General features: G+C 41.5%; 1 protein-coding gene and 1 pseudogene across 2 annotated transcripts; both read right to left on the bottom strand.

Annotated features, from left to right (window-relative positions):
- The window catches only part of LOC118575614, a 24341-nt pseudogene extending 19398 nt beyond the window's left edge, over positions 1 to 4943 (bottom strand).
- Positions 4944 to 8059: 3116 nt separating this feature from the next.
- On the bottom strand, positions 8060 to 9051 carry LOC118575616 (pirin-like). 2 transcript variants are annotated; one of them, XM_036176087.1, is made up of 2 exons: positions 8826 to 9051; positions 8060 to 8741 (listed from the first exon to the last, which is right to left on the bottom strand). In XM_036176087.1, the coding sequence occupies exons 1-2, from the start codon at positions 9012 to 9014 to the stop codon at positions 8139 to 8141; spliced, it is 792 nt and encodes a 263-aa protein (XP_036031980.1). In that variant the 5' UTR covers positions 9015 to 9051; the 3' UTR covers positions 8060 to 8138. The 2 variants fall into 2 exon arrangements, with proteins under 2 accessions (XP_036031980.1, XP_036031979.1); XM_036176086.1 differs by having other exon boundaries at positions 8060 to 9051.
- Between the last annotated feature and the right edge of the window lie 17400 nt (positions 9052 to 26451).

The following is a 26451-nucleotide window of genomic DNA, read 5'->3' as shown; positions in this document are numbered from 1 at the left end:
AATGGTGTCCTATGACTTCCATGTGTGTGCTATGACATTCAAGTGGTCATGCGTGCACGTGCGCATGCACACACACACACACACACACAGGCATACAGGAATGCAGACATACACACATACACCTTTTTAAAGTAATCATAAAAATTATATTAAAGTTCTTGCAATATGTTACATTTCATAACTTCAAGAAGTTAATAAACATCTTCATATGTTGTCCCTAAAAAAACAAACAACTTATGACAATGACTAATTATTGTTAAAAACAGAACAAAAGGACGAAGTTTATTGTAGACATAAAACTTTATAAATAAACGGAGACAAAGGAAACAAAATTCCATTGCTCAAGAAAAAAAGAAAGCATGGTAAATGTGAGCTTTTCTATTGTTCTTCCCAACAAGACTAACATCTCATAAAGGACTGTGGAGAAGCATTGTGGAATCAACAGCCAGTACCTTCCTCTTCCTCACTGCCTCTAAGGAGGAACCACCACAGGAGTTAATCCATGAGAATCATATTCTGGGGAGCCCATTACAATCCATACCACCAAATATCTGCTCAGCAGACATCTATGTATAATCTTCTCAATGAGTTGATGTCACTGTGAGAGACAGGATGGTTTGGAGGACACAAGAAGATGGAAACAACCCTGATGTTGAAAAACTCTAGGCATATAATAAATTAAATGCCTGATCAAGTTCTGTAAACAATGTAATCATAAACATCCGGGGACTGAAAATGGTTATAGAACTGACAGGCTGAGGATATCAAGATTTTAGTTAAGAATGGAATTGTTAAATAAGCAGATATCACTAATTTTTAAAGATTAAGAAAAAAGTATTTAAGAATGAAGTAGTATATAATAGTCTTTTAAAATACGTTAGTAAGAAACTAGTTGGCTATGACGTGGTCAGCTGTGAAGTTCACCACTTATATATTACCCTCCTGATCCTACACAAATCCTCATAGGAGTCACCAGGTCCACTCTGTTGCTCTTGCTCAAGTTTCTATCATTGAAAACTAACACAGGAGCTGGGAACAAATAACAAGAACTGACAGAAGATAGGGAAGGAGGGAGCAGGGGCAAAAGGCTATCCTAGGTTTCCATCCAGTTACAAAGATAAAATGATCTTGAAAAAGTAAACAAGGGGTGAAAGGTTTATTTCAGCATAAAATTTAAAAGTAGAGTCAACCATTGCAGGGTAGTCCAGGCAGGAAGCTGGTGCAGCTGATTACACCCAGTCAAGACACAGAGAGGATGAATGCATGCAAGCCTGTCAGTGTTCAACTCACTTTCCACATTCTCATGACACCCAGGACCCAAACCCAAAGAACGATGCTGCCTGGGTGGGCTGGGTCTTTCCACATCGCTTAACTCAATCAAGACAGTCACCTACAGAATGCCCACAAGCCAACTGACTACAATTCCTCATCGAGACTCTCTTCTAGATGATTCCAGGTGGCTCCAGACTGTGTCAAGGTGACAGTTAACACTAGCCACCACAGACAGGATGGGATAAAACACAGAAAGGCTACAGAAAATAACAAGCACTGAACAAGTCAGAAGGAAATGCTAAAGAGACCAAGTACAACCCTGGAGGGAATGAATGCAGAGTGAAACACAGAGCCAGAGTCCTCATCCCACATCATATGTCAGTCCAGAAAACACTCTGAAACAAGAAAGGGACAAGTCCTCGGGGAGGTGACAATAAACAGAAGAAAGCACTTGTCAGATTCTCCATGAGTCAAGAGTTTAAGGCTGAGGAAGAGGAGGCTCATATGAGGAAACTTGGAAATGGCCATGTGAGGAACACTTTTCCCTCCTGGATCACATTCCATTCCCAGATTTAACCATGGCAAAGAAGGCTTCCCAACTCAATTTTCACTCTACATCGTGTAGTCAGACACTTTAGCATTAATGCAGAGAACTGCCACCTTGACCACACCTGTTATATGTAACTGCTGACAGAGGGTCAAATATTCCACACAGGGGTCTGTCTGTCTGTCTCTGTCTGTCTGTCTGTCTCTCTCTGTTTCTCTGTCTCTTTCTCTCTGTCTCTGTCTCTCTCTGTCTCTCTCTGTCTCTCTCTCTCTCTCTCTCTCTCTCTCTCTGAGTCTTTCAAGATTTTTCTTCACATTACCTTGTCATTTGCCACTTTATCCAGATGCAGAAGTTCAAGGACCTCATCAATTCGCCTTCTTCTTTCATCTCCTGTTACACTCACTGGGAGTCGAAGAGCTGCTGAGAACTCTACATTGTCTCTCACAGTCACGGTGTGCATCAACATGTCACTCTTAAGGTTAAATGGAATTTCAAATTTAATCACAAATAGTTATCAGTAATACCATCACTCTAATCTAATATGTATAACCTAGTCACATATATAGCATATCCAATCCAATGGTGTACTTAAAAATATTCTTTCAATTTTACTAATTTCAAGCACAGATCCTGATGCAATCATTTTCACCTCTCTCCCTTTGCCTTCCAAGTAGAGCACAAGGATTTTGATGACTGCTACCTGTGGTTGATATCTGGGCTCAGAGAACAGAACAACCACTAGATTAGACATAGAGGCCAGACAGTGGTGGCACACACCCTTAATCCTATCACTCAGGAGGCAGAGATCCATCTGGATCTCTGTGAGTTCAAGGCCATATGGGGAACAGAGCCAGGCATTGTGGCACACACTTTTAATCCAAACACTTGAGATCTCATGTCTTTGCTTGGGAAGGACACACACCTTTAATCCCAGGAAGTGATGGCAGGAAGCAGAAAGGTACAGAAGACATGAGGACCAGGGACTAGAGGCTTTTAAGCAGCAGTTCAACTGAGACCCTCAGGGGTGAGGACTCAGAGGCTTTCAGTCTGAGGATTCCTGGAAACAAGATTGGCTGAGGACGTGGTGAGGTGAGGTTGGCTATGGCTTGTTCTGCTTCTGTGATTTTTCAGTTTTTACCCCAATATCTGACTCCATTTTTTCTTTTATTATTATTATAAGACCTTTTAAGATTTGTGTTACAGCTACCTGCAATTATTTAAAGAAAACATCTTCTATGAAGTGGAAAAAAATGAAGGAATGGCAAAAATCGTACATTAGTCCTTTGTAGAATTAAATTACATCTGAAATTATGAACACTATGTTGCAGATGTCATATGCCAATGCCTCTCCATCTTATTTAATATTGCCATCCTCAGGCTAATGAGTCATCAGAAAAGCTGGTGTACAGAAAATTGGGCCAATAAATGTGTCATATAATTACTCGGAAACACACAAATCTATAAGCTGGGCATCTAACCATACAGAAGCAGGGGAAATCTAAAATTACAAACCCACCAACACTTACTTGTGGTACATAACCAGAAGCACATTTGAAATTAGCAGGTAGGTCGAGGTTTCCCATTTATCAAAATATCTCCTGATAATCCATGTGGATCTTTCCTTGCAGCTAAGACATCCAATAACCTACAAAGGGTTATATATGTTTGGTAGTTTATTTTCTTCCTTCAGTAAATACATTTTGGCTACTCAGAATAAAAAATTTTGCATATAAAGTAAGACAGAGAATTGTTTTACTGAGATCACACATACACACACACACACGCACACACACACACATTCCTTTCTGTTCAATATGTGCTCTAATATAGGCCAGAATTATGAATGCAAGAATGATTCATGTGACTGCTCCTACCTGACCTTGGGGACTCAAACAGGTAATGTGCCTGTTCAGTTATGAGAGTGCATGTGCATACAGATACATACACAATTCCTTCATATATTCAATGTTCTTGATATTAAATTTTCAATATTTCCTCATCATATGTTGATTTTAATAGTGTGTCTTTGATATTATGTTTTCATCCCTAATTTTATTGAATTAAAATCATGTCTCAGGATTGGTTTGTCTGTGTATGTAATATGTCTAAGGGATTGTCCAGCTTGTTTGTGTTTTCAAAGAACCAATTTTTGTGTCATTAATCCAGTAAGCTGTTCTTGTAGTCTCCATCTTATTACTTTTACTGTGATCATGAACCTACCTGTATGTATGACAAGCTGAGGCTGAGGGGTGTTTCACGGTGTGAACACATACACACACATAAATAGATATATACACTGAACACGCACAAACACACACACAGCTTGTTGATAATAGACAACTTGTTGAAAAGTTATAAAATATACTGATATCTTTAGTTCATGCACATACTTGATGTTAGATAGTCTTTCTTTCACCTCTGTTTTTTCACAAAATGGAAAACCACTCTGCACTGTCTCTCGATAGCTGATGTTATGAAAACTCAACATAGCCTCCCCAGTCAATGTGCTCAGGTCACTGGTGTCCATTCCAGGAAGGTCACTAGGATTTCCTTCTATCATCGGGATTGCAACAGGGTCATTATTGGAAGATATCTCCAGAGGTTCTTCCCTCCTGTAGATGGAACAGCAATAGCGAGTTGATGGTCCACACAAACAACATAATTACACAGCACAGCTCACTTCAGGATTGTTTTAAAATGCAGTCATAGGCACATTCCTTCCTGATGAACATATCACTGTGATTACCTAGGACCCAATGAGAAGAAGAAAGAACTGAGAACTTAGACTCCCCTTAGATACCCAATTCCTAAGAGACAAATGAGCTCTAATGAGTAGAGTATAAATGTTATTCATAATTCATAAAGGAAGAAGGGGACAGATGAGGGGGCAGATTTGTCTTACTTCAAAAGCCTATTGTGATACAATATAAGTTCAGAGGTAGATACATGACGATCATTACCACATGCCATGTATGTGTGTGTGTGTGTGTGTGTGTGTGTGTGTGTGTGTGTGTGTGTGTGTGTGGTTATGGGGTGTAACATAATAATAAGTTAGCCTTGCACAGTGATCAGGAGAAATTTCTGATATTTCCAGACTCAGACTGTACCTCTGGTCATCAGGCATCTTCATAAACCAAGAAGATGAATTGCTGACAATGACATCATCATTGCTGGAAAGGGAATGTCAAAATTCCAACAAGACTTAGATTTTAAAATGACAATGACCAGGGACACCAAATCAGTAGCTAAGCAGCTTAGGGACTTTCAAGGAAAACAAGACAAATGAAATACAAATGTCTCTTTTCACAAGTTATTAGTGTCTGCTTTAAAGTAAGACCTTTAGTGAACTGAGCTTGTGAAAGAGTGTAAAATTTCTTCTTCAACACAGCTGGCTTCCCTTTCTAAGAGCTGACATCTTGGTGGTGAGCTCCTGCCTGTGAGGGATCAGCCGCTCAGGCAAGCCTCCTCCAGGAGCAACCTGAAAGCAGACAGGGTGGGAGCAGCTGTGAAGAGCTCTGGTGACACCAACCAAAGCAGCCAGGGCTGAGGGACAGCAGCACTGGAGCCAGCCCAGGCCCTCCTGCCTTCCCTCCTGCCATGAGCACATGAAACCTCAAAAGTACAGGGAGACTCCAGGAAAGGCAGGAAAACAAAACCTGCTAAACATGTCTGCCAGATGCCCTGTTACTCCTGGAAAAACTATAACAATCTGTCACCAGGCAAACCTGGATCCTCAGAACAATGGTATGCTCTAAACCTGTGCCTTGATGTCCAGAAGGCTGATGAGGCTTTGGGAATTCAGACAAACCAAACTATGGGGCCAAACCTCTGCCACATCAGTGTGCTCTACTAAGACATTGCTGGAAGAATGTTAAAACCCTCCTGGTTGAAAGAATTTATCCAAAATTTCAATTGCAAATTTCTAGACACGCCAGTAAACATGATTAAATATTCCTAAAGGGAAAGCATAGAAAGAGGTTCACAAGTAATCCAGACTAAGATTAGCAAGGATTAATAATATGGCAATTGATTGCTACATTCAAAGATAAAAAGAAAGGAATTACAGATTTCTTATCTCAAGACACAAAACTAATTTTATAAACCATCAAAATTAAGATTTGAATAAATGCATTTAGCAACCACTTAAACACTGATAGATTAAGAAGGAGAACTGGAGAAATACATGACTGCTATTGAAATGAAACCCATTCTGTATGAGAACTATCATAGGAAGAAAGAAGCTCCACGTTGGAAAGACAGAGATCTACATGAGAGCATAAGAAGTCTTCAGGACTTGAAGAAAGGCTCTGAAGTTCCTGTACAGATCACCTGTGAGGGAAGAAAATGCAGAAGACAACTAGCACATAGAGAATCACTGGCCTGGGCCTGACAGTACAGGTCAGTGCATGCGCAGCATGTGTGAGGCCAGGGCAGCAACTCCAAGGTAAAGCAGGCTGCCCTGGTGACAACAGGCCGTCAGGAGAAACCCATCACTCTCAGGAGCCTTAAATCCAGGTCAGGTATCTCCTTCTGACACTGTCTCCTCCTGCATGGCAGAGCAGTACTGGGATAAACTCATTGGATCAATCGCCTTCTGTTGCTGGATTATAAGCCTCCCTCGGGGGTGAGGGGTGAGAAATGTGTTGTCAATGGCACAGACAACAGGTCAGTTGAAGGCAAGTAATGAATTCGCTTATTCACTGAAGAGGAAGGCCTTATAGACCCTCCACCCAGCACCCAGTCTGCATGCTCATCCCTTGTTGGCTGGGCACGATCAGGAACTCTGACAGCAACTGTTGCTAGGCCCTCAGGCAGATTCCAGGCTGACTCATAAGGAGTACCTTATGTGCACGTCTTTGCAACTGGTTTGAGCCTATTTCCTTGACCCTATGGGCCTGTGCTATTACGATTGTCATAGGGATGCCACGTGTAAAACATGCATGGATACACTAGGTCATCCACATGTCAGAATTATTGAAGAACAATGCATTCACAATCTGCATCAACTTTCTTGCCTTTCATTTCAGAAGCACCTTTGCTTTTTCTGAGGCTTGTGCCTTTTGGCAAGTGTAAACTGTTTCCTTCCAATCCTAATGACCAATATTGCTTAGTAACTTAGTAATAAGTTATTTATTAATCTGTGTCTTACTATCTGTGCTGGATATTTGCACAGTTAAGGTACAGAGTCATTTTTGAATCAGCATTTGCTTTCAAAATGAAGCAAACCAGTGCAGTATAAAATGGAGTCACCCAGGGCAAGGCACACTCTGTAAACTACTGTCCTATATAATACAAAGGAACATAGATGGGCATAGCTCGAGCTCTGCACACTCCAGCCCAAGCTCTGCACACTGTGTCTCTCACAGTGCTAGAACAAGAAGCTTCTGTTCTCTGAGTTTGAGCTGTGGTGGGGATCCACAACCATCAAGTACAAGTCATGGTGCCCTGGGATGCTCTGGGTGGTAGGCAGCTATGAGGGACAGTAATGGAGGTGGGAGTGACCTACAGATACACTCCTGGCTCAGGCTGTGGAGGCATGAGGACAGGCAGCCCTGCCTCCTGTACCGGAAATGACATGGCTCCTGTGGATGATTGTTGAGCCTGAGAGTTCTGAGCAGGTGGCTGGAAGATCTTTTGATTTCTGAAACTGCCTCAAGCTGCAATTTCTGTGCAGCAGACAGGGACTGAGAACTCAGAACCCCAGTGAAAGGATGACTCAATTTCCACAGCTTCCTCCTTATGGCATGGTGGTTTGCTGCTAGATAGGATCTGAAAATGCTCAGGCACACAGCTCGGCTCCCAGGACTTCCTTCCATTGCAGAACTCCATGCTCTGTTTGGGATCCCACTTCCCCCAAAGCCTTTGGAAGACATGCATGGCTTTGTTTAGACAAACCCACAAAGGGAAGTGCCTACCTGGACTACAGGCTACATGACCTCTGGGACGAACAGTGGCAAAGAATATACAAAGAAAGTCTTTAGTGCGAATGATGCTCTGGTACTATATTGTTTTAATCTCCTGTTCTTTTCTCTTATTCTCCTTTTCTTTCTTTCTTTTTTTAATGTGAAATTCTTTTTTATTTTTTACTTTTGGGTTTTCAAGACAGGATTTGTCTGTGTAGCCCTGCTGACCTGGAACTGGCCTGTAGACCAGGCTAGCTTCAAACTCAGAGAGCTACATGTTTCTGTCTCCCAAGTGCTAGAACTAAAGACATGAGCTACCACCACCTGGCTTAATGTAAAATTCTTTAGAAGCATCAGCTAAACCAGCTTTGGAAATTTGAATGGTCAGTCCATCCAAATGGCAGAATTTCAGCTCTTTACAGGTTTCCAATCTTTGACCTCCAGATTTTGGCCCCCTCAAAACCATTTTTTGCATTTCTGAAATCAAGAATGGCCTCAGAAATTTCTTCATTGGTGTTCATCACAAATGGACCATGTTGGACAACTGGTTCTCTTAATGGTTCCCCAGAAATTAAGACAAAATGGCTTTTTGGGGGGTCCTTATTTTCTACCTGGACACTGTCACCTTCTCCAAGCACTGCTGTGTGATGGGGTTCTATCTTTTGCTGAGCACCATCAGGTCCAATATATACATCTCCAGAGACAGTGTAAATGAAGCTTGTCCACCCATTAGGAATAGGCTGGGAATGCTTTGCTCCTTGGTCCAACTTGAAGTCCAGATACAAGGTTGGTATACGTGTGTAAACCTTAGACTTAATCCCCAAGGTTTCTCCTGAAATGACAGCGACTGTCACGCCATCCTTGGTGGGTTTCGGGATCTCTTCACTTTTCAGTTCCTGGTACTGAGGCTCCACCATCTTTTCTGAGCGTCTCAGATTCACCCACAGCTGTAAGCCATGGGCTGGCTCCTCTGAGCAGGGCATCTCAGCATGCAGAATGCCCTGGCCTGCAGTCATCCACTGTTGGTCTCCTGGGTTCATTTTACCAACATGCCCGTAGAAGTCTTCATGGGCCATGCTGCCCCCTTCCAGAAGGTAAGATACTGTTTCAAAACCTCGGTGTGGGTGATCAGGAAACCCTCCCGGCCTTCCTCCTTTAAACTCATCAAACAGTAAAAATGGATCCAGATTTTTCAACTCAGGTCTGCCACTGCTTCTGCGGACCCGAGCTCCAACCGCCTCTGACTGCTCCTGACTCAGCACTGAGAGAGTAACCTTCTTAGAGGATGCCATTTTGAAGTTTATAAAGAACGTTCTGGTGTGGAGTCCACTGTAGCACAGGCCCAGGAAGGAAGCCGCGGCTGCTGTAGAGTCTCCACAGCGTCCCTTTTCTTTTTTCTAATCTTACTTTCTATATCTTGTTGTTGTTGTTTTATTTGAGATGGAGTTTCTCTGTGTAGCCCTGACTGTCCTGGAACTCATTCTGTAGACCAGGCTGGCCTTGAACTTGGAGATCCACCTGCCTCAGCCTCCCAAGTGCTGGGATTAAAAGCGTGTACCACCAGCTCCTGTTTTTTATATTGTTATTCCCATTATCATTATTGTGGGAGGTTTGTGCTAGTATTGTTACTGTGGTTTTACTTTTGCACTCTGACCAGTGCTGGGGATTAAGCAATCTCGAGAAGGAAGCTTACCAACAAATCCTCACATTGATGTGTAAAGTAGATTCACTCCCACAGGTGAACAAATAACAACAAAACACAAGAATGTGAGGAAACAAAACTTCCTCAAAAGATCCTAACACAACAGCAACAGAATGGAAACATTTAATTAGGTAAAGTGCTGAGGAAATCATTCAGGAGGTTAACTTCAAAAGTATTGCAACTTCACAAAGAGATAACTGGAGGAAATAAGCAAAACAATACATGAAATGAGTGATAAACAGCAAATTTTTAAAATTGGAAGTTTTGGAAAAGTTTGCAGATAAATTTTTAGAAATTTATTACAAACCATCATCAACAGACTAAATTAACTGAAAGTTAAAATGTCAGTGCTTCAGGATAGGATTAATGAGTTATTGTACTTCTCTTTACTCAAGAGGAATAAAGAAAAATTATGATGACCTCTAGGAAACGACTAAGAGACCAAAGAATAACATTTCTATTAGAATAGAATGCTGAAATAGAGACTAAAGATATAGAAAACCTGTTCATTAAAGCAATATCTTAAAATGTCCTGTATCTACTGAAAGATTAAGATGTCCATATACACAGATAATTTAGAGCACCACATAGATATGATGAGATAATATTCTTGTCATATCACATTCATGGTAAAATGCATACAGTGCAGAACAAGAAAAGAATGCTGGAAGCCACTAAGAGAAGAGCCAAGTTCCTAACAAAGTACCTGATTGGCAAGCCATCAGAACAACAGCACATTCCTTGACAGAAATGCTAACGGCCAGAGCGTGGACCTATGTACTTTGAGCACTCAGAGAAAAGAACTGACAGCCAATGTGACTACAGCAAATTTGTCCTTATAAAGACCTTCAGGATGAACACAACTAAAGCAATGCTGACCATTGAGGCTGCAGGAGGAAGACACTCACAGGAAAATAAAAACACAAAGGAAGAAACAGAAAGCTACAATCCCAAGAGCTCAGGAGAAAATAACTCCTGCAGTTCTCAGGAATCAGCAGTATTGACTCATAAAGTGTGCTGGTTAGTTTTTTGTCAACTTGACCCATGCTGGAGTCATCTGGGAAGAAGAATCCTCAGCTGAGGAATTGTCTCCATCCTGTTGGCAAGTCTGTGGGGCATTTTCTTGATTGATGATTGATGTGGGAGGGTCTAGACCACTTTGGGGTCCTGGGATGATTAAGGAAGCAGGCTGAGCAAGCCTTGAAGAGCCACTAGTGAGCCATGTTCCTCCAGTGTCTCTGATTCAGTTCTAACCTGAGTTCCTACCTGGCTTCTTGCAGTGGTGACTGTGATGTGGAAATTTAAGTCAAATAAACCTCTTCCTCCCCAAGTAGCTTTAGATCATGATGTTTTATCACTGCAATAGAAAGCAAACTGCCAGTGAGCCAGCAAACTTCTAAGATGAGAGAGAAAGAAAAGAACACACAGCAATTGAAGACAAAGCAGAACACCAGGAGAAGAGAAGCTCATGAAATTATAGGATTTCATTCACTACAAACATTTTGACAATAACATAACTATAAATGGTCTCAATTCTGGAGTAATAGATGCACCTGGCAGGTTGAATTGAAAAGCAGAAAACAATCACCAATTGTTTATTGCAGAAGGAAACTCAACCAGCTGGCAATGTATGTGGAGACTGAACGTGCAAGGATGGAAAACCGCATTTAAAGCAGACAGACTCCCAAAGCTATACTCCTACCTGACAAAGCAGATATCCAGCCAAAGTTAGGAAAAATAAAGATAACTACATAATAAGAATTGGAATACTCATTCACAATCTTTTAACAAATCACAAAGGTAATTTCTTGTATTTTGTCAGATCATAATGGAATTGGAGTAAAAATCAAGTGCAAAAGAAACAACAGAAATACATGGTGATTGAACAGTATGTGTTTTATGCAAACATGATTCAACATATGCAAATTAATAAAGATATTCAGCACATAACATGATCAAGGATAAGAATGATATGGAAGAAGTCTATGAAAAAGTAAACTCATTCTTGATTACAGCCCTGAACAAACCAGGAAGAGAAAGCTCACACCTGCACCAAATACAGTGAACTGTGATACTCCTACCCACAGCTTTATACTGTAAGGGAATTACTCAAATTACTTCCTTTAAATATAGGTTAGAGCCAAGGGTGACCATTCCCTCAACTATTATTCTATTATTTAATACAGGGCTTGGATCCTTGGAGAAATTAGATGAAAGAATAAAAAGAAAGATACAATCAGGAAATGAAGAAGTCAAATTACCCTATAAGTGGATGAAATGTTTCTTTTAAAATCCCACAGGGCTGACAGATCACTTGCCTAGCATATGAAAGGCTCTGGATTTGATCCTCTGAACCACACACCAAGAAAAAAGCTCTGAAAACCATCCAGGGTCTAGCAAGATGGCTCTGCAGGTGAACAGACTGTCTGTATAAGACTGGAGATCTGAGTTCAATCCAGAATACCATGAAAGGGGGAAGAGAGTGGCATGTCTTTGGAATCCCAACACAGGGTAATCACCTGGAAGCTGAAGGACCAGCTAACTTGGAGGACCCAGCATGGAAGAAAGTACAGGACAGATCTCCTCAACAAATTGGGAGAAAAGAACTGACTCTCCAAAGTTATCCTGTGATCTCCACACACAGTGTACCCCCTACCTCTGTCTCTCCACTCCCCTCGGCCCCCCCCCCCCCGAGAAGACAGAGAGAAGACAGAGAGAAGCTGTGGTAAAGCATCTCTGCATTTACAAAGCAGGGTAGATTATGAAAATAAGCTTGCACACCTCTGAATATACCCATAGCCACAGAATTCCTCACTGTAAGTCGATGAGGTGTAGGATGCTAATTATACTATAAGAAAGCCATTCCTGCTCGCCCACACTCACTGCTGTCAGATGCAGGGGAAGAAGAGTCACTCAGGCTGCTGCTCAGCTTGTCCTCAGCTCTGCCTGCATCAGGAACTTCAGGGGTGGAAGGTGAGCCTGGGAGGTGCCAGAAGAGAGAAGGAGGTAGCGCCACCTGGTGGTTAATCAGGATTCTCACACTCCATGTTGTTGGGAAGCCTGGGTCTGGCAAGAACAGGAGAGCTGGACAGTCTGCACTCAGCCCTGGGTCAGGTCCACATCAGTGCTGGATGCTGGGGAGCCAGCCCCAGGGAAGAGAAAAAGGAAAGCAAAGGCGTCTGTCTGTCTGTCTGTCTGTCTGACTCTCTCTCTCTCTCTCCTTCCCTCCCTCGTTCCCTCCTTCCCTCTCTCTGTCTCAGGCTCTCTCTCACTCTTTCTCTTTCTTCCTTTCTTTTTTAATAGATTGGCAGTGGGGGTAATAAACAGGAGTTGAATATATACTTAACACAGACAGGGGCAAACACTAGGGTGAGGACAGCCCAGGATGTGGCTTGTTAAACACCCAGGTTGTTAATATAAATTGATTTATAGTTTGCTTTTATATCTAAAGAGACCAGTTGAGAAATAACTCACTGTTCACGATTGTAAGCCCTATAACTAAGAGACTGAAGCAGGAGGACTTGCGGTTTGGGTGCTTGAGCTAAATATGGAACTCTATCCCTAAAGAACAGGAAGAGGATGGGGGACTAACTGTAGACTGTGAACCTGCAGTCAGATGGCACAGCGTGTGCAGTACAGGACACTTCATAGACCACAAAGTTCAGTGTTGTAAGTCAGTTTCATGCTCTAATGGTCTCTGTAACATTCCAGCATGAATGGGGGAGGGTCACACGGGCCCTCCCCCTCCCGCTGAGGAACTATAGACAGTTGATGACCACCAGGAAAGGGAAAGTCGGTGTTCTTCAGGAGTGTGGTCCTTGGTATGGGGACTATCCAGGGCATGGTTCTACTCCATGTGTACATGGGCGTCACTGACTGGACTCGGTGGTCATTGAAGAAGGGGAGGGAGAGGAATGGGGAGGGAGGGAGAGGAATGGGGAGGGAGTGAGAAATAGAGGGCAAGAGAGGGAAAGAAGGAGGAAGCTGTTGGGAGAGGGACTTCAGGGGGAATTCTGTTGTAAGGCAGCAGTGGAGGGTGAGTGAGGCTGAGTATGATTAAAATACATCCTATGTGTGGAGTTCTCAAAATTCTCAAAGAATACAAATTATTAAAGTTTTGATAAGGTTAAATTTATCAGAGTATGAGATACATACAGAGAAAGTCCAGGCTGGGCAGTGGCCTGACTCTGTGAGCATGAGGACCTGAGTTCAGATCCTCAGCACCAGGCAAAAATCCTGATAGTGGGAGGGGGAGCCAGGGGTCCCTGGGGCTTGCCTATAAGCCATTCTGGATGAATCAGAAGTCCCTGGCTCATTCCTCAGGTTCAGGGTGAGAGTGGGGATAACACTCTTGTTGACCTCCACAGGGGTGCTCACCCACATACAACCAAACATGCACATACATACAACACTATAGAAAATCTGACTAGACAGCTTGATGTGTATTTACAATGTGACATATTTGTATTTGTGAAACTCAGATTTTTATAGAACACTTCGAGTACTTCAGAAGGAGGAATAGGAGCCCACACCTATAATCTCAGGACTCAGCCTGAAGCCCAAGATTTACAAGTTAGAGGACAGCCTGTGCTACATAGAGCTTGATGGCCAGCCTGGGCTACAAAGTGAAACTGCTTCTGCCCTCTGCCTTGAAAACAAAAGAGCAGAAAGAAAAGAGAAGAGGGAGGAATGGAGAAGGACAGAGGTGGGGAGAGGAGGGGGAGGGGAGAGCAGCAGTGAGACACACAGGAAAGACAGAGGACCACAGGGCTTCCCTCAAGCTCCATCATGGCCGCCCTTTCCAAAGGTCACTGTGTTCTTGCTTCTGTGTGTTTGTTGTCTACTTCTAGTTAGGTTTTACTTCTATTGTGTAGTAGTGTTGGTACCTAACCCAGGATTCCAGGACTGCCCCAGGTGTGCCAGTTACATCCCCAACTCTGAGGATTTGATAATTATGTAATCAACTTTCTGGGTGATTCTCTTCACCACCACCCCATCCTAACCTGCAAGTACATCTGGGACACCTGCTGTACACTTTTATGGCATCTGGAGACTTTTGGACCAAAACTATTGAGGCAGAATCCCACAGCTGTTCCAGAACTTTTGCTTAAGAACCTATGACTCTGGGAGCAGCATTATGCACTCATCCAAGTCACCACCCTTCAAACTCATTTTTTAAATTATTTTTGTTTAATTGACTCACAAAATTGAAGATTTCCACATGGCTTTTTCACACAGATTTTTTTTAATTTTAAATATATTTATTTATTAATTTTTTTTCATTTTCCATACCAACCTTCCCTTCTCCCACCTCCTTACCTCCATCCCACTCTACCCCCATCCACTCCTTAGAGTGGGTAAGGCCTCCCATGGTAGTCAACAAAGTCTGGCATGTCAAGTTGAAGGAGAGCCTAGCCCCTCTCCATTGTATCAAGGCTGAGCAAGGTATCCCCACCACAGGGAATGGGCTCCAAAAAGCCAGTTCATGCACCTGGGATAAGTCCTGGTCCTGCTGCCAGGGACCACACAAACAGATCAATCCACACAACTGTCACCCACATTCAGTGAGTCTAGTTCAGTCCCATGCAGGTTCAGGGGCTGTCAGTCCAGAGTCAGTGAGCTCCAACTAGCACCAGTCAGCTGTCTCTGTGGGTTTCCCCATCATGATCTTGACCCCTTCTTCTTCTTCTTCTTCTTCTTCTTCTTCTTCTTCTTCTTCTTCTTCTTCTTCTTCTTCTTCTTCTTCTTCTTCTTTTTCTTCTTCTTCTTCTTCTTCTTCTTCTTCTTCTTCTTCTTCTTCTTCTTGTCTTCTTCTTCTTCTTCTCCTTCTTCTTTTTCTTCTTCTTCTTCTTCTTCTTCTTCTTCTTCTTCTTCTTCTTCTTCTTCTTCTTCTTCTTCTTCTTCTTCTTCATCTTTGTCTTCTTCATCTTTGTCTTCTTCTTCTCCTCCTTCTTCTTCTTCTCTTCCTCCTCCTCCTCCTCTTCCTCCTCCTCCTCCTCCTCCTCCTTCTTCTTCTTGTTCTTCTTCTTTCTATACCACTGAGCTAAATCCCCAACCCGCTTCTGATGTTTTACAATCTTGCATCTAAGCTGTTAACGCCCAATATGCTGTATACACAGACAAGGAGCTTCTCTTAAGCATTCAGGAGGGTGGATTCCCACAAGGAATTAGCATAGGGAGAATATCAAGGTCAAGGTCAGCAAGCAAGGCAACAGTTACCCCCAAAAAATGGGAGCCAGGACCCTACAGGTCTCCTACTACTACTAAAAAATTAGCTTCTGTCTTAGGTTACATGGGACGTCAGCAGGTCACCTTACCTGTCATGGAGACACCTGTCCAAGCCACACAGGCATTCTGTCTTAGGTTGGTTTCACACAGATCTTGTTTCAGAGGAACTGCCCTCCACTTCCTTCCTCCTCCCTTACCCCCATGTAAACCTTTATATGACCAAAAGCCCCTGAAAGTTCTTGGTGAGCAGTACTAATGTTTTGACTAACTATGCCTCTTCTGATGCTTTTCAAACTAAGTAGATAGGTTGATTAGGATCTAGAGGTATTGAAACAATAGTTAGATTCCTTCACAAACTGGAGAGGCTTAGGCTTCTCATGAGATAAAGGAAACTATGTGTGGCTTTGGGAGAAACTGGTTGTTTCTGTTGATCAGTAACTAAAAAAAATCTTGCCATGATTAGAAAAATAATTAAGTCCATCTCATCTCTGTCCCCTTGTCCCCCTGGTGAACTACTCTATTACCTGTTCTGGCTTGGACTTTACTCTGATTCTGACTGGATTAACAGCAGGGCCCTACATCTTAAACTAAAACAGGATGAGTCCATGATTTGATTTATTCATTAAGACCAGTGGGGAATGTAACAGGTCCCAGTCCATAGCACAGCTGACTCCATGATAGGAGCAACATTCAGGCTATAGAACTCAGTGTGGAGATAGCACCACCTGCCACAACTAAACAAAGGCCTGATACAACAAAGTCCATAGTTCTGAGAAATCTCAAAATGTACTAACCTTGCTGTTTAGTTTCTACAGTTCTGCTTCTGGCTAACTGTTCTTGTTACCTGAAGTATGCCAAACCACAACATGTCCTTTGTGCTTAAAAGCTGATCCTGAGAGTGTCTTAGTCCTACACTGGGATCCTGAACACACAGTGTAGTCACCCTCTGGCTAATAAAGACTTTCTATGGCTTAAACCCATGTCTAAACAGTCTTCTCTGGTGAATACCCTACAAAAATGAAGGCATATCTTATAAACTTGTATTCTACCAAGTGGGAAACCCCAAAAGATATTAATGAATTTCTAGACATTTATGACCTAACAAAGTTAAATACAGATGAAATAAAAAATATAAATGGGATAAAAGTGGTAATATACCAACACCAAAAGTCCAGGCTTGGATAGATTCAGTGTAGAAATCTACCAGGCCTAAAGTAGAACTGTAAGTTTTCTCAATAGATTCCCTAATGTAGAAAAGGAAGGAATTCTTTCCAAGTCATTTTATGAAGTTAGTGTTACCCTGATATCAAACCAGACAAAGACATAGCAATATAAAAAAAATGGGGAACAAAGATACAGACATTCTCCATAAAGTATCTGTAAACTGATTTCAAGAACACATAAAAACAATTCTTCATCATGATTGAGCTAGCTTCATTCTAGAGACACAGAGATGTTCAACATACACAAATCAATAAATGTAATACACACATAAATGAACTCAAGGACAAAAATCACTTGATTATTTCAATAGATATAATAAAGGATGTTGACAAAGTCCTACACCCTTTCATGAAAACAACCCTGAAGAGAATATGAATGGAGGAAACACATCTCAGCATGATACAGACTGAACGACCTGCAGCCAACATCATGATACCTGGAGAAAAACTCAGGCATTTCCACTAAGACCAGGAATAAGCCTGGGCAGTCTGCACTCTCCACTCCTGTTCAGTACACTACTTGAGATCTTAGCTAAAGCAGCAAGACAAGAGAAAGACAGAGACAAACAGGAAGGGAGAAGTCAATGTGTCTTTCTGTACAGGTAACAGGAGCCCACACATAACAGACTAAAGACTCCACCAGAAAATTCTTAGAGTTAATAAACACCATCAGTAAAGTGCTAGGACACAAGACTAACAAACAAAAATCAGTAACTATGCTATAACCAATGACAAACGGACTGAGAAAGAAATCAAGGAGACACTATTAACCACAGCAGCTTCAACAGCAACGGAACTTCTTGCAAGAAACCTAACCAAGGAAATAAATGATCCCCACGATAAAAACTTCACAACACTGACAAAGGAATCAAGGAAGAACCCAGAAGAAAGCCCTCCCTTGCACACATCAGGAGAAATGCCTGTTTTGAAAACGGCTGTTCTACCAAGAAACAAACAAAGACAAAATACTTAACAGTGTAATCGACATTAAAATTCCATTATTCTTCACACAAGTGAAAAACATGCTAAAATTATTATATTGAAGCATAAAGATCCAGGGACTCCAAAGCAGCTGTGAGCAAGAAAATCTAATTCTAAAGACAGGCTCATGCTATATTTCAAGATATACAACAGAGCCATAGGATTAAAAACAGTATATACCGGCACAGGTAGAGATGTGTAAACCAATGGAATAGAACTGAGGACCAGGATATACTCACTTATAAGGAAGTTCTATTGTGAGTCTCTGAGAAATTTCTGCCCTGATTTCAACAGCACCTGTGTATAGAGCTGCATACAGCCGCGCCTTAAAGATGGCGCCGGCCTCCGCCTTCTGCCTTCCCAACAGTGAGCGCTCTCTGTGATAAACAACTCCATATTTGGCTAAGGCAAAGATTCTGGCTTGCTTCCGAGTACCTGGACCTATTGGTAGTGCCCATGTGGCATATCAGGGTTGGCTACCCAGTGATTACTTAAGGCTGTGAGCGGATTTCCCCGGAGTCAGAAGATAGTTCAAGGTTCCCGAATAAACTGCTGAAAGAAGAGCCTGGTATTGTGTCTTTCTTGCTGGTCAAGGCGGCCACGGCACACCTGTATCAGTTTATACTTCCACCAGCAGTAAAAAAGGGTTCCACTCCCCCACATCTTCACCATCATTTGTTTTCTCAGTGATACCTCTTTTTATTGGGGTGAAACAGACCTCAAATCATACAATTTACATGTCCTCAAATGGGTAAGAATTTGTGCAGTTTTGAAAATATTTATTGTTCATATGTGTGTGTGTGTGTGTGTGTGTGTGTGTGTGTGCGTGCGTGCGCATTCATGTGCTTCTTTTGTTGAGAACTCTCTGTTTATTTCCATAGCCTATTCTCTATTATCATTTGCTTTCTTGATGTTTTCAGGTTTTTGTATTCTGGCTATTATTACTCTGTCAAGGGTGGAGCCGGTGAGGATTTTCTCCCCCCACATAATCCAAAGGCCTCTGTCTCCTCTTGCAGAGATACCTGCCCCTCTGTGTTTATTGCTGCTCTGGACACACTAGAGGAAATGGAAATAGCCTAGATGTCCAGTGCTAAGATGGCAGGGGTGATGAACGTAATGGAAATGTGACTCTAAAATAATCCATGTGAGGAAGATATAGATCACCACACTAATGTAGATAATTAAGTTTATGAAAGTCCTTTAGTTTTGGCCATTGACTAAATGAGGGTTCATACCTCAAAGCCTCCCGGTGTGGATGGTCAGAGGTACAGCATTTTGAAGGCAAAACCTTTAATTTCACTGATGTTGGATGAGAGGCAAAGTTACCTTGCATCATTGTTTTGACAGAGCATAGTTATTTCAGACACAACACGACGGTTAATTTTGACTTACACCTACTATGGTTATTTTACTTTAAGATGTACATCAATAATTTGGGTTAATACATCTGGACCATGGTCACAGAATCCCAAATGTGTTTCCAGTGCAGACATCACTGTTGTGGGATAGAGGGCTGAGAAGTTTCTGAAGAGACCCAAATGGAGTCAGGACAGGATGGCTTTTGTCAATTCAGTATATGTGTGTGATTGACTTTTATTGAGTATAAAGAAATGTTGGGAAAGAGGGCATCCTTTTCTAAGAATTGCTTCTGGCTTTCTACAAAGAATCTCTGTGGGATCCTGTGAAAAAAACAAAACAATGGTTAAATGTCATTAGTACTAGCTGTGGCATTCATCGCCAGTCTCAGAGTGGGGTAAGATGGTGGACCATCTCAGCTCTCCACCTTAGAACTGTCCTGAACAGTATGCAGTCCAAAGTCTCTTTGTGTGGTGTTTATCGACACAATGGCATCATTATGAACCAGGTAGAATCATTGTTGTGGGGCCCCATCTTCCTTCTGGAGACTTCAGAGGTTGCTATTAGGAAAACTGATTGTTTACAGTGGAAAACTTAAACATTAGTAATATCAAAATGTAAAGTTTAAATTTTAGGATAGCATGATATACAAGAAAGTTTCCAAAGAGTCAAAAATAAGAATGGGGAGAAATAGAATTTTGACAATAGTTCCTAGATTTTTATTTTCTTCTGTCCTACACTTATTGGCTCTTCTGATATGAGACAGAAACTCTTAATTTTTTCTTTTAACACCATGCTTGATTTAGCGCGCGCTCTCTCTCTCTCTCTGCCTCAAAAAATACAAAAACTAAGAATCAAAACAAATGAAAAAAAGTAAGACAATGACTACTAAAACAAAACAAAAACTACACAAAAATGCAAGGATTCTCTTTCATGTTGGCCAATTAACAACGCAAAATTACCAACACACAATAACTCCTGGGCATGAGTCCTGCCCTGGAGTGCAGTTGATATTCCCAGTGATACTTTATTGGAGAATATTGATTTTTCCTTTGCCCAGCAGATACTAACTGCACATTGCTTCTTGGTTAGGGTGGGATTTTGTGTCCATTTCCCTTTTTAAGTGCTGGGGTTCAGTGTGGCTTGAGCTGTGCAGGTCTTGTGCATGCTGCCACAGTCTCTGTGAGTTCCTGTGTGTGTTAGTCCTATAGTTTCTGAAAAATCCTCTTTCCCTGGAGGCATCCACCAATTCCTGCTCTTAAAACCTTTTTACCTCCCCTTCTGCATAGACCTCTGAGTGTCAATGGGAGAGGTCTGATGAAGACATCCTTTGTAGGGCCGTGTGCTACAAATTCTCTCAGTCTCTATACATTGTCCAGTTGTGGACCTCTTTGTAAATTACCAGCTACCGCAAGAAGAAGCTTTTATGATGAGGGTTGAGCAATGTTCTGGTCTATAGGTATAGCAATATGTCATCAGAAATCACTGTATGCTATGTTTCTTTGGACAAATATTAGTAGTAGGTTTTCCCCTAATGCCAAGACCTTTCTATTCTTAGGTTCTTGGCCACTTTAGCTGTGTCAGAGGTAAGCTTCATCTCATATAGTGGACCTTCAACCTGTTTTTAAGGTGGTTGGTTACAACCATCACATTTGTGCCATTATTGTACCTGTATAACTTGCAGGCATGTTTCTGCTGGAGGATACAGAGTTTGTAGCTGGGTGATACTGATTTCTCTTCTCTAGGAGAATGCAAAGTGCCTTCAGGTACCATAAATGTTAGCAGTGGGGGTGAAGATTCTAATTGGGTACCTGCTTGATATCTCTTGTGTTCAATAACATATGTAAGTGAGGTCTTCAGCAATAGGGTCCTACTATTGGGTTATGGATAACAACCAATAGCCTTTGCTATAATCTGTGATGTTTGAGGAGATCTATATGAATTCTTTTGACTAATGACTCAACATGATGTCATCCATTCCTGGCACTCTAGGTGTCATGTTACTTGGTGACAAAAAATGTCTTGTTGGGACACTGTCTCCTCCATTATATTGTGACTCCATTTAAATTCCTCTCATGTATATATTGATTTTAGGGTGCTTCTATGGTAGTAAGTTTGCATGTGGCTTTTCAAATGACCTTTTGTGTTAGATGTCCCTCCCCTTATTACCTCCCTTACCTGTCCTCCCATCCCCCTCCACATTAAATTCTCCCATTCCAGTTTTCCATTTACCTCTTTATAACACTATACCCTTATTTCTCCTTCCTTGAAAGGTCCTCTCATCACATCTGGTCCCTTACTAGCTACCTAATGTCTGTTATTATTCAGATTGAGTAAACATGTCTAAAGCTTAAAGCCAACCTCCCCATGTAGAAGAAAGCATGCACTGTCTGTCTTTCGTTGTTTGGGTTAACTCAGTCAGAACAATTGCTTCTACATGCATTCATTCACCTGAAACTTCATTTTTCTTAACAGCTGAATAATGTTCCATTGTGTAAATGTAGCACAGTTCCAGTATCTCTTTACCAGATGATGGACATACAGGCTGTTTTCAATTTCAGGTGTTATAAACAGATAAGCAGTGAACATGGGTCACAAAGTGTCTCTGTAGTAATATGTATAGGTCTTTGAGTATATAACCAAGACATACTAGTTGAATCTTATAGTGGATCAATTTTCAGAATTTTGATATGGTGCTGGATTCTGACAGAGGCAGATGTCTTGGTTGGTCATGTTTGCATTTTTCTGCTCTGGGATAAGGCATATGAAATAATGGTATCTGAAAAGTTTTCTGGTGTAAATATGTGGTCTTGTCTTCATTGGGTGGATATTCTGTTTTGTTGTTGTTGTTGTTGTTTGTTGCTGTTGACAACCCTGGTCCTAGACACTTGTGGTCAATGTGTGGGCCCTGAGTTCCAGCCTACTGTGAGAGCTGTTCTGAAGGCCAGCAGATACTCACACAGGAACAGAGGATGGCTAGAAGGAAATACTGACAATGTGGATAGAAAAACTGTGAGTCTCTAACAAAAGACTGGGTCCCCATTGGGTGGAGATAGGCTTGGTGAGTGGGGTGGCTCATGTGACAGGCTGCAGCAGGACTGAGGGTAAGTCTAGAGAGACCAGAATGGAGGAGAGGAAGGAGGATGAAGGTCCCCTACCTGAGTACTAGCCTAGTGTGGCAACTGTGGGTCCCTGATAGAGAGAGTCTGGGGGTCAGCAGAGTCACAAAGGAATGCAGGCTGGCTAGAAGGATCCACAGAAAGGGCCAACTGGAAGAACTAGGGGCACACTGGGTCTATACCAAGAACCAAACTGGACTTTTTGTTACATTATGCATTACTTTGTAAGATGTTTAAAAACACCCATATTGCTGATGAGTACTATCCTGGTATAAAATAAGACTAAGTGAAGAACTTATAAATATAAATTATGGAAACACAATGGAAATAAAGACCCGTGATAGTGCAGATACAGCAACTACGAAACATAGCCTGTAATCTCTAAGGCTGCAAAGGATCTTGGAACCTAGCTGATCTAGGACTAGACAAGTATTCCAAGAAGCAGTTTTTATAGATACTGGTGCACAAGCCTGAGCCCCAACATCTGTTCCAGCAGTGTTTCTAAGGACAGCCTCTTGCTAAATACTATGCTACTGAGTTAACCCATAGCTTAAGTGACTTTTCAGATCAGAGTCCCCCTGAAATGTCACTCAAGTCATTTCATATCATAAGAACCCTGTCATTTTATTGAAGTTATACCCACCCACCCCCAGTCAATACTCCTGTGCCATTATATCACCATACAGAAGTATCCACCTGTCCTGGATGGTTTTATGACAAGTTGACACAAGCTAGAGTCATCAGGCAATAAAGAGCCTCAGCTGAGGAAATGCCTTCATAAGATCCAGTTGTAAGGCACTCTCTTAGTAAGTGATCAATAGGGGAGAGCCCAGGAACTGTGAGTGGGACTACCCCTGAGCTGATGATCCTGGCTTCTATAAGAAAGAGTCTGAGTAAGCTATGAGGAGCAAATCAATAAACAGTACCCCTCCATGGCCTCTGCATCAGATCATGCCTCCAGGTTCCTGCCCTGTTTGAGTTCTTGTTCTGACTTCCTTCAGTGATGAACAGTGATGTAGAAGTACAAGTCAATTAAACCCTTTCCTTCCCAACTTGCTTTTTGGTCATGGTGTTTCTTCATAGTCATAGAAACCAAAAGACACTATCCATAAATTTTATTTAATGAGCTCATCAAAGATATTTTTGTGGTCATTCATTATGTGTGGGGTTTTTTTTTGTTGTTGTTCATTCGTTTTTGTTTTGTTTTGAAGTAGTCTTTTGTAGCCCAGGGTAACTTCAAACATACTACCTACCTGATGATGACCTTGAACTACTGATGTTTCCACCTCTCAAGAGATGACATTATAAGCATACACCACCACATCAAGTTTATTGATTTGTTTTAACCTTAGAAGTAACATAGATTTTTATAACATATTTTAGAACCATGCTTTTAAATTAGAATCAGTACTTATCTTATGTACCAGATTTGGCCAATAATGGTGGATGAAAGGTATGTTGTCAATGTAAATATGAAGATGTAAAAACATAAAGAATATAAGGTTTCTAGGACAAATTCATCTTTTTAGGTAAAAGAAAATTGATTGCTTCTCATAATTGCTATGGGATGTTCTGTATGTCAAATGTGTTGCTTTGATTGGTTAAAATAAATAAAGTGCTGATTGGCCAGTAGCTAGGCAGGAAGGATAAGGTAGGCGGGACAAGGAAGAGGAGAATGCTGGGAACAGGAAAGCGGAGGAGAGAGATACGGCCAGCTGCTGCAATAACAAGATGTAAGGTACTGGTAAGCCACAAGCCATGTGGCAAAGTATAGATTAATAAAAATGGGTTAATTTAAGATAGAAGAAGTTGATAACAAGAAGCCTGCCACGGCCAACAGTTTGTAAACAATGTAAGTTTCTGTGTGTTTACTTGCTTGGGTCTGAGCGCCTATGGGCCTGGCAGGTGAGAGAGATTTGTCCTGACTGTGAGCCAGGCAGGAAAACTCTAACTACACATAATTATTATCCTTGAGATGATCTAACATGCAGTGATTAATAACATTACCTTGGAGTTTAGACAATTTTACTTATAATTTGGTTTTTTACTATGTTGTGGACTTTAAAAGAAAATTAACCGTTGCTTATTTACAGCATAACAGAAACCAAATAGAAAAAAGTCTTCATTAAATACTGTATACAAGAAATTCCTTTCTTATATTTGTAATTTTATTTTAAAAATTTGACAATTCTATCTGTATATAATACATTTCAGTCATTCGCACTCACTCCCACCTTTCTGTTTCACCTTCCAACTCCTTCCAATGCCCCTCTTTACAAGTCCCTTTTACACATTCATATCTTTGCTTTTTGTCTTGTGACCCAAGAGTTTAACCAGAGCTGTCTGTGTGACCCTGGGTTTTAGAATATCCAGTGAAGCCTAGCTGGCTCATATGTGAGTATACATGTGAAATCAGTGACTGCCTCTCCCCATAATCTACTAGTAGTAACAGTTCAGCACAGTGGAGTATGGTCCTGTTGAGTCCCTCTCTGAGTCTTGCTGTGCTGACAAGGGACCCAGTCTTGTGCAGGCAGCTGTAGATGTTGTGAGACAGACCAGGTTGGCAAGGGCTGTGTGTGTCCTGCCTATAATATAGCATTTCCAACACTTCTTCTCATCTTCTGGCTCCTGTACTCGTTCCATCCCTCCTCCACACTGTCCTAAGCTTTAGATGAGATGCTCTGGCACCTTGAGCAGCCATGAGTCTCTGCATTCACCACAGATCATTAGAGTGAAAATCTTCTCTGGGTTAAGCTGGCTGTAGCATGAGTATAACTATAAAAACTTAGAAGACACTTTGTAATCACATATCTTTAAGCAACTGTAGAATATTTCCACCATAGAACCTAAAGGCCCAGTTGCTCAGTTTTTGACTGGATTTACAGGGGAAAAAAAAGTTTTGCTGCTGTAGAAACCAGCCTTCAGCAAGAGAGGAATTGAAGGCGAGCCACAGAGTCAGAGGACTAATCACCCCATTGACTTTTCTGTCTGGAGAAGTAGAACTTAACACACACACACACACACACACACAAACACACACACACACATCTCTAATATGTCAGGTTCTCACCTAGGGTGTTGATGAATGGCAAGCCTTCAGTAGGTCAGAGAAACTGAAGAGGATATGCAGAGCAAGTGAACTACTGGACAGACAGACAAACAGACACATGAGAGATTTTCTGACGGTCAAAGCTTAGTTCATTTTATTATTGTTTCCATTGCTTGTTCTACTCTATCCTTTTTCTGTCTGTTCTACCTTGATGTTCCCTTCTTTCTCTTTCCTGATGACTTCCTTCTCACTACTTCCTGATGACTTCCTTCTCACTACTTCCTGATGACTTCCTTCTCACTACTTCCTGATGTCGTCCATCTCACTACTTCCTGATGTCTTCCTTCTCTCTATTTCCTGATTACTTCTGCCTCACTAATTCCTGATGACTTCCTCCTCACTATTTCTTGACGTCTTCATTCTAACTTCATTATTTATTCCCTTACAGCTTATAAACCCCCAAAGAATCTTTGCAGCAATATAAAAATTACAATGTAGTTACATTATATGTTTTAAGTGAATGATTACAATGAATACAAGGGGGGGAAAAAGCATGTTTCCCATTTCCTTTACATGATTAAACATTTTATGTATTGTGACTGAAAAGCAAATGCAGGTCCCAAGCACCTGCATACAGTTAAACAATTATCTTTTAGAATTCTCATAAATCAGGAGTCTTTCAGCTATAACTGCTAACATAGGCAGTAGTTTTTCTAATTGCCAGAAAAACAGATAACTAGTTTCACTTTTCATATTTTAGAGTCTTCCCAATTATCTTAACTAACCATTAAATTCTTTGTTTTCTAGTTGCATGAAGTACTATTTAAAGCTTTGTTTTATCTTATGATGCACACCAAAATCCATGAACACATTTCCCAGTGTCCAAAAGATCTTGAGCTAATTCCTCTGACTGGATTGTTCTCCTTAATCACTCACCTAAACCACAGTCTATATGGTCCTCAGGAGAAACTCATAAGTCCCAGCTGATGACACTTCCTTGGTCCTGTTTTCTATCCTCTGCAGCCCCTGCTTCTTCAGGGTGGGGACAACACTATATCCTACTTTACCTAT

The sequence above is a fragment of the Onychomys torridus genome, unplaced genomic scaffold (genome assembly GCF_903995425.1).
Source record: "Onychomys torridus unplaced genomic scaffold, mOncTor1.1, whole genome shotgun sequence".
Classification (NCBI taxonomy): domain Eukaryota; kingdom Metazoa; phylum Chordata; class Mammalia; order Rodentia; family Cricetidae; genus Onychomys; species Onychomys torridus.
This window is presented reverse-complemented; position numbering and strand designations above follow the sequence as displayed.

What these genes read in the sequence shown, in the direction of transcription:
- LOC118575616 (XM_036176086.1), bottom strand. Translation starts at nt 9,014, where the DNA reads ATGGCATCCTCTAAGAAGGTTACTCTCTCAGTGCTGAGTCAGGAGCAG.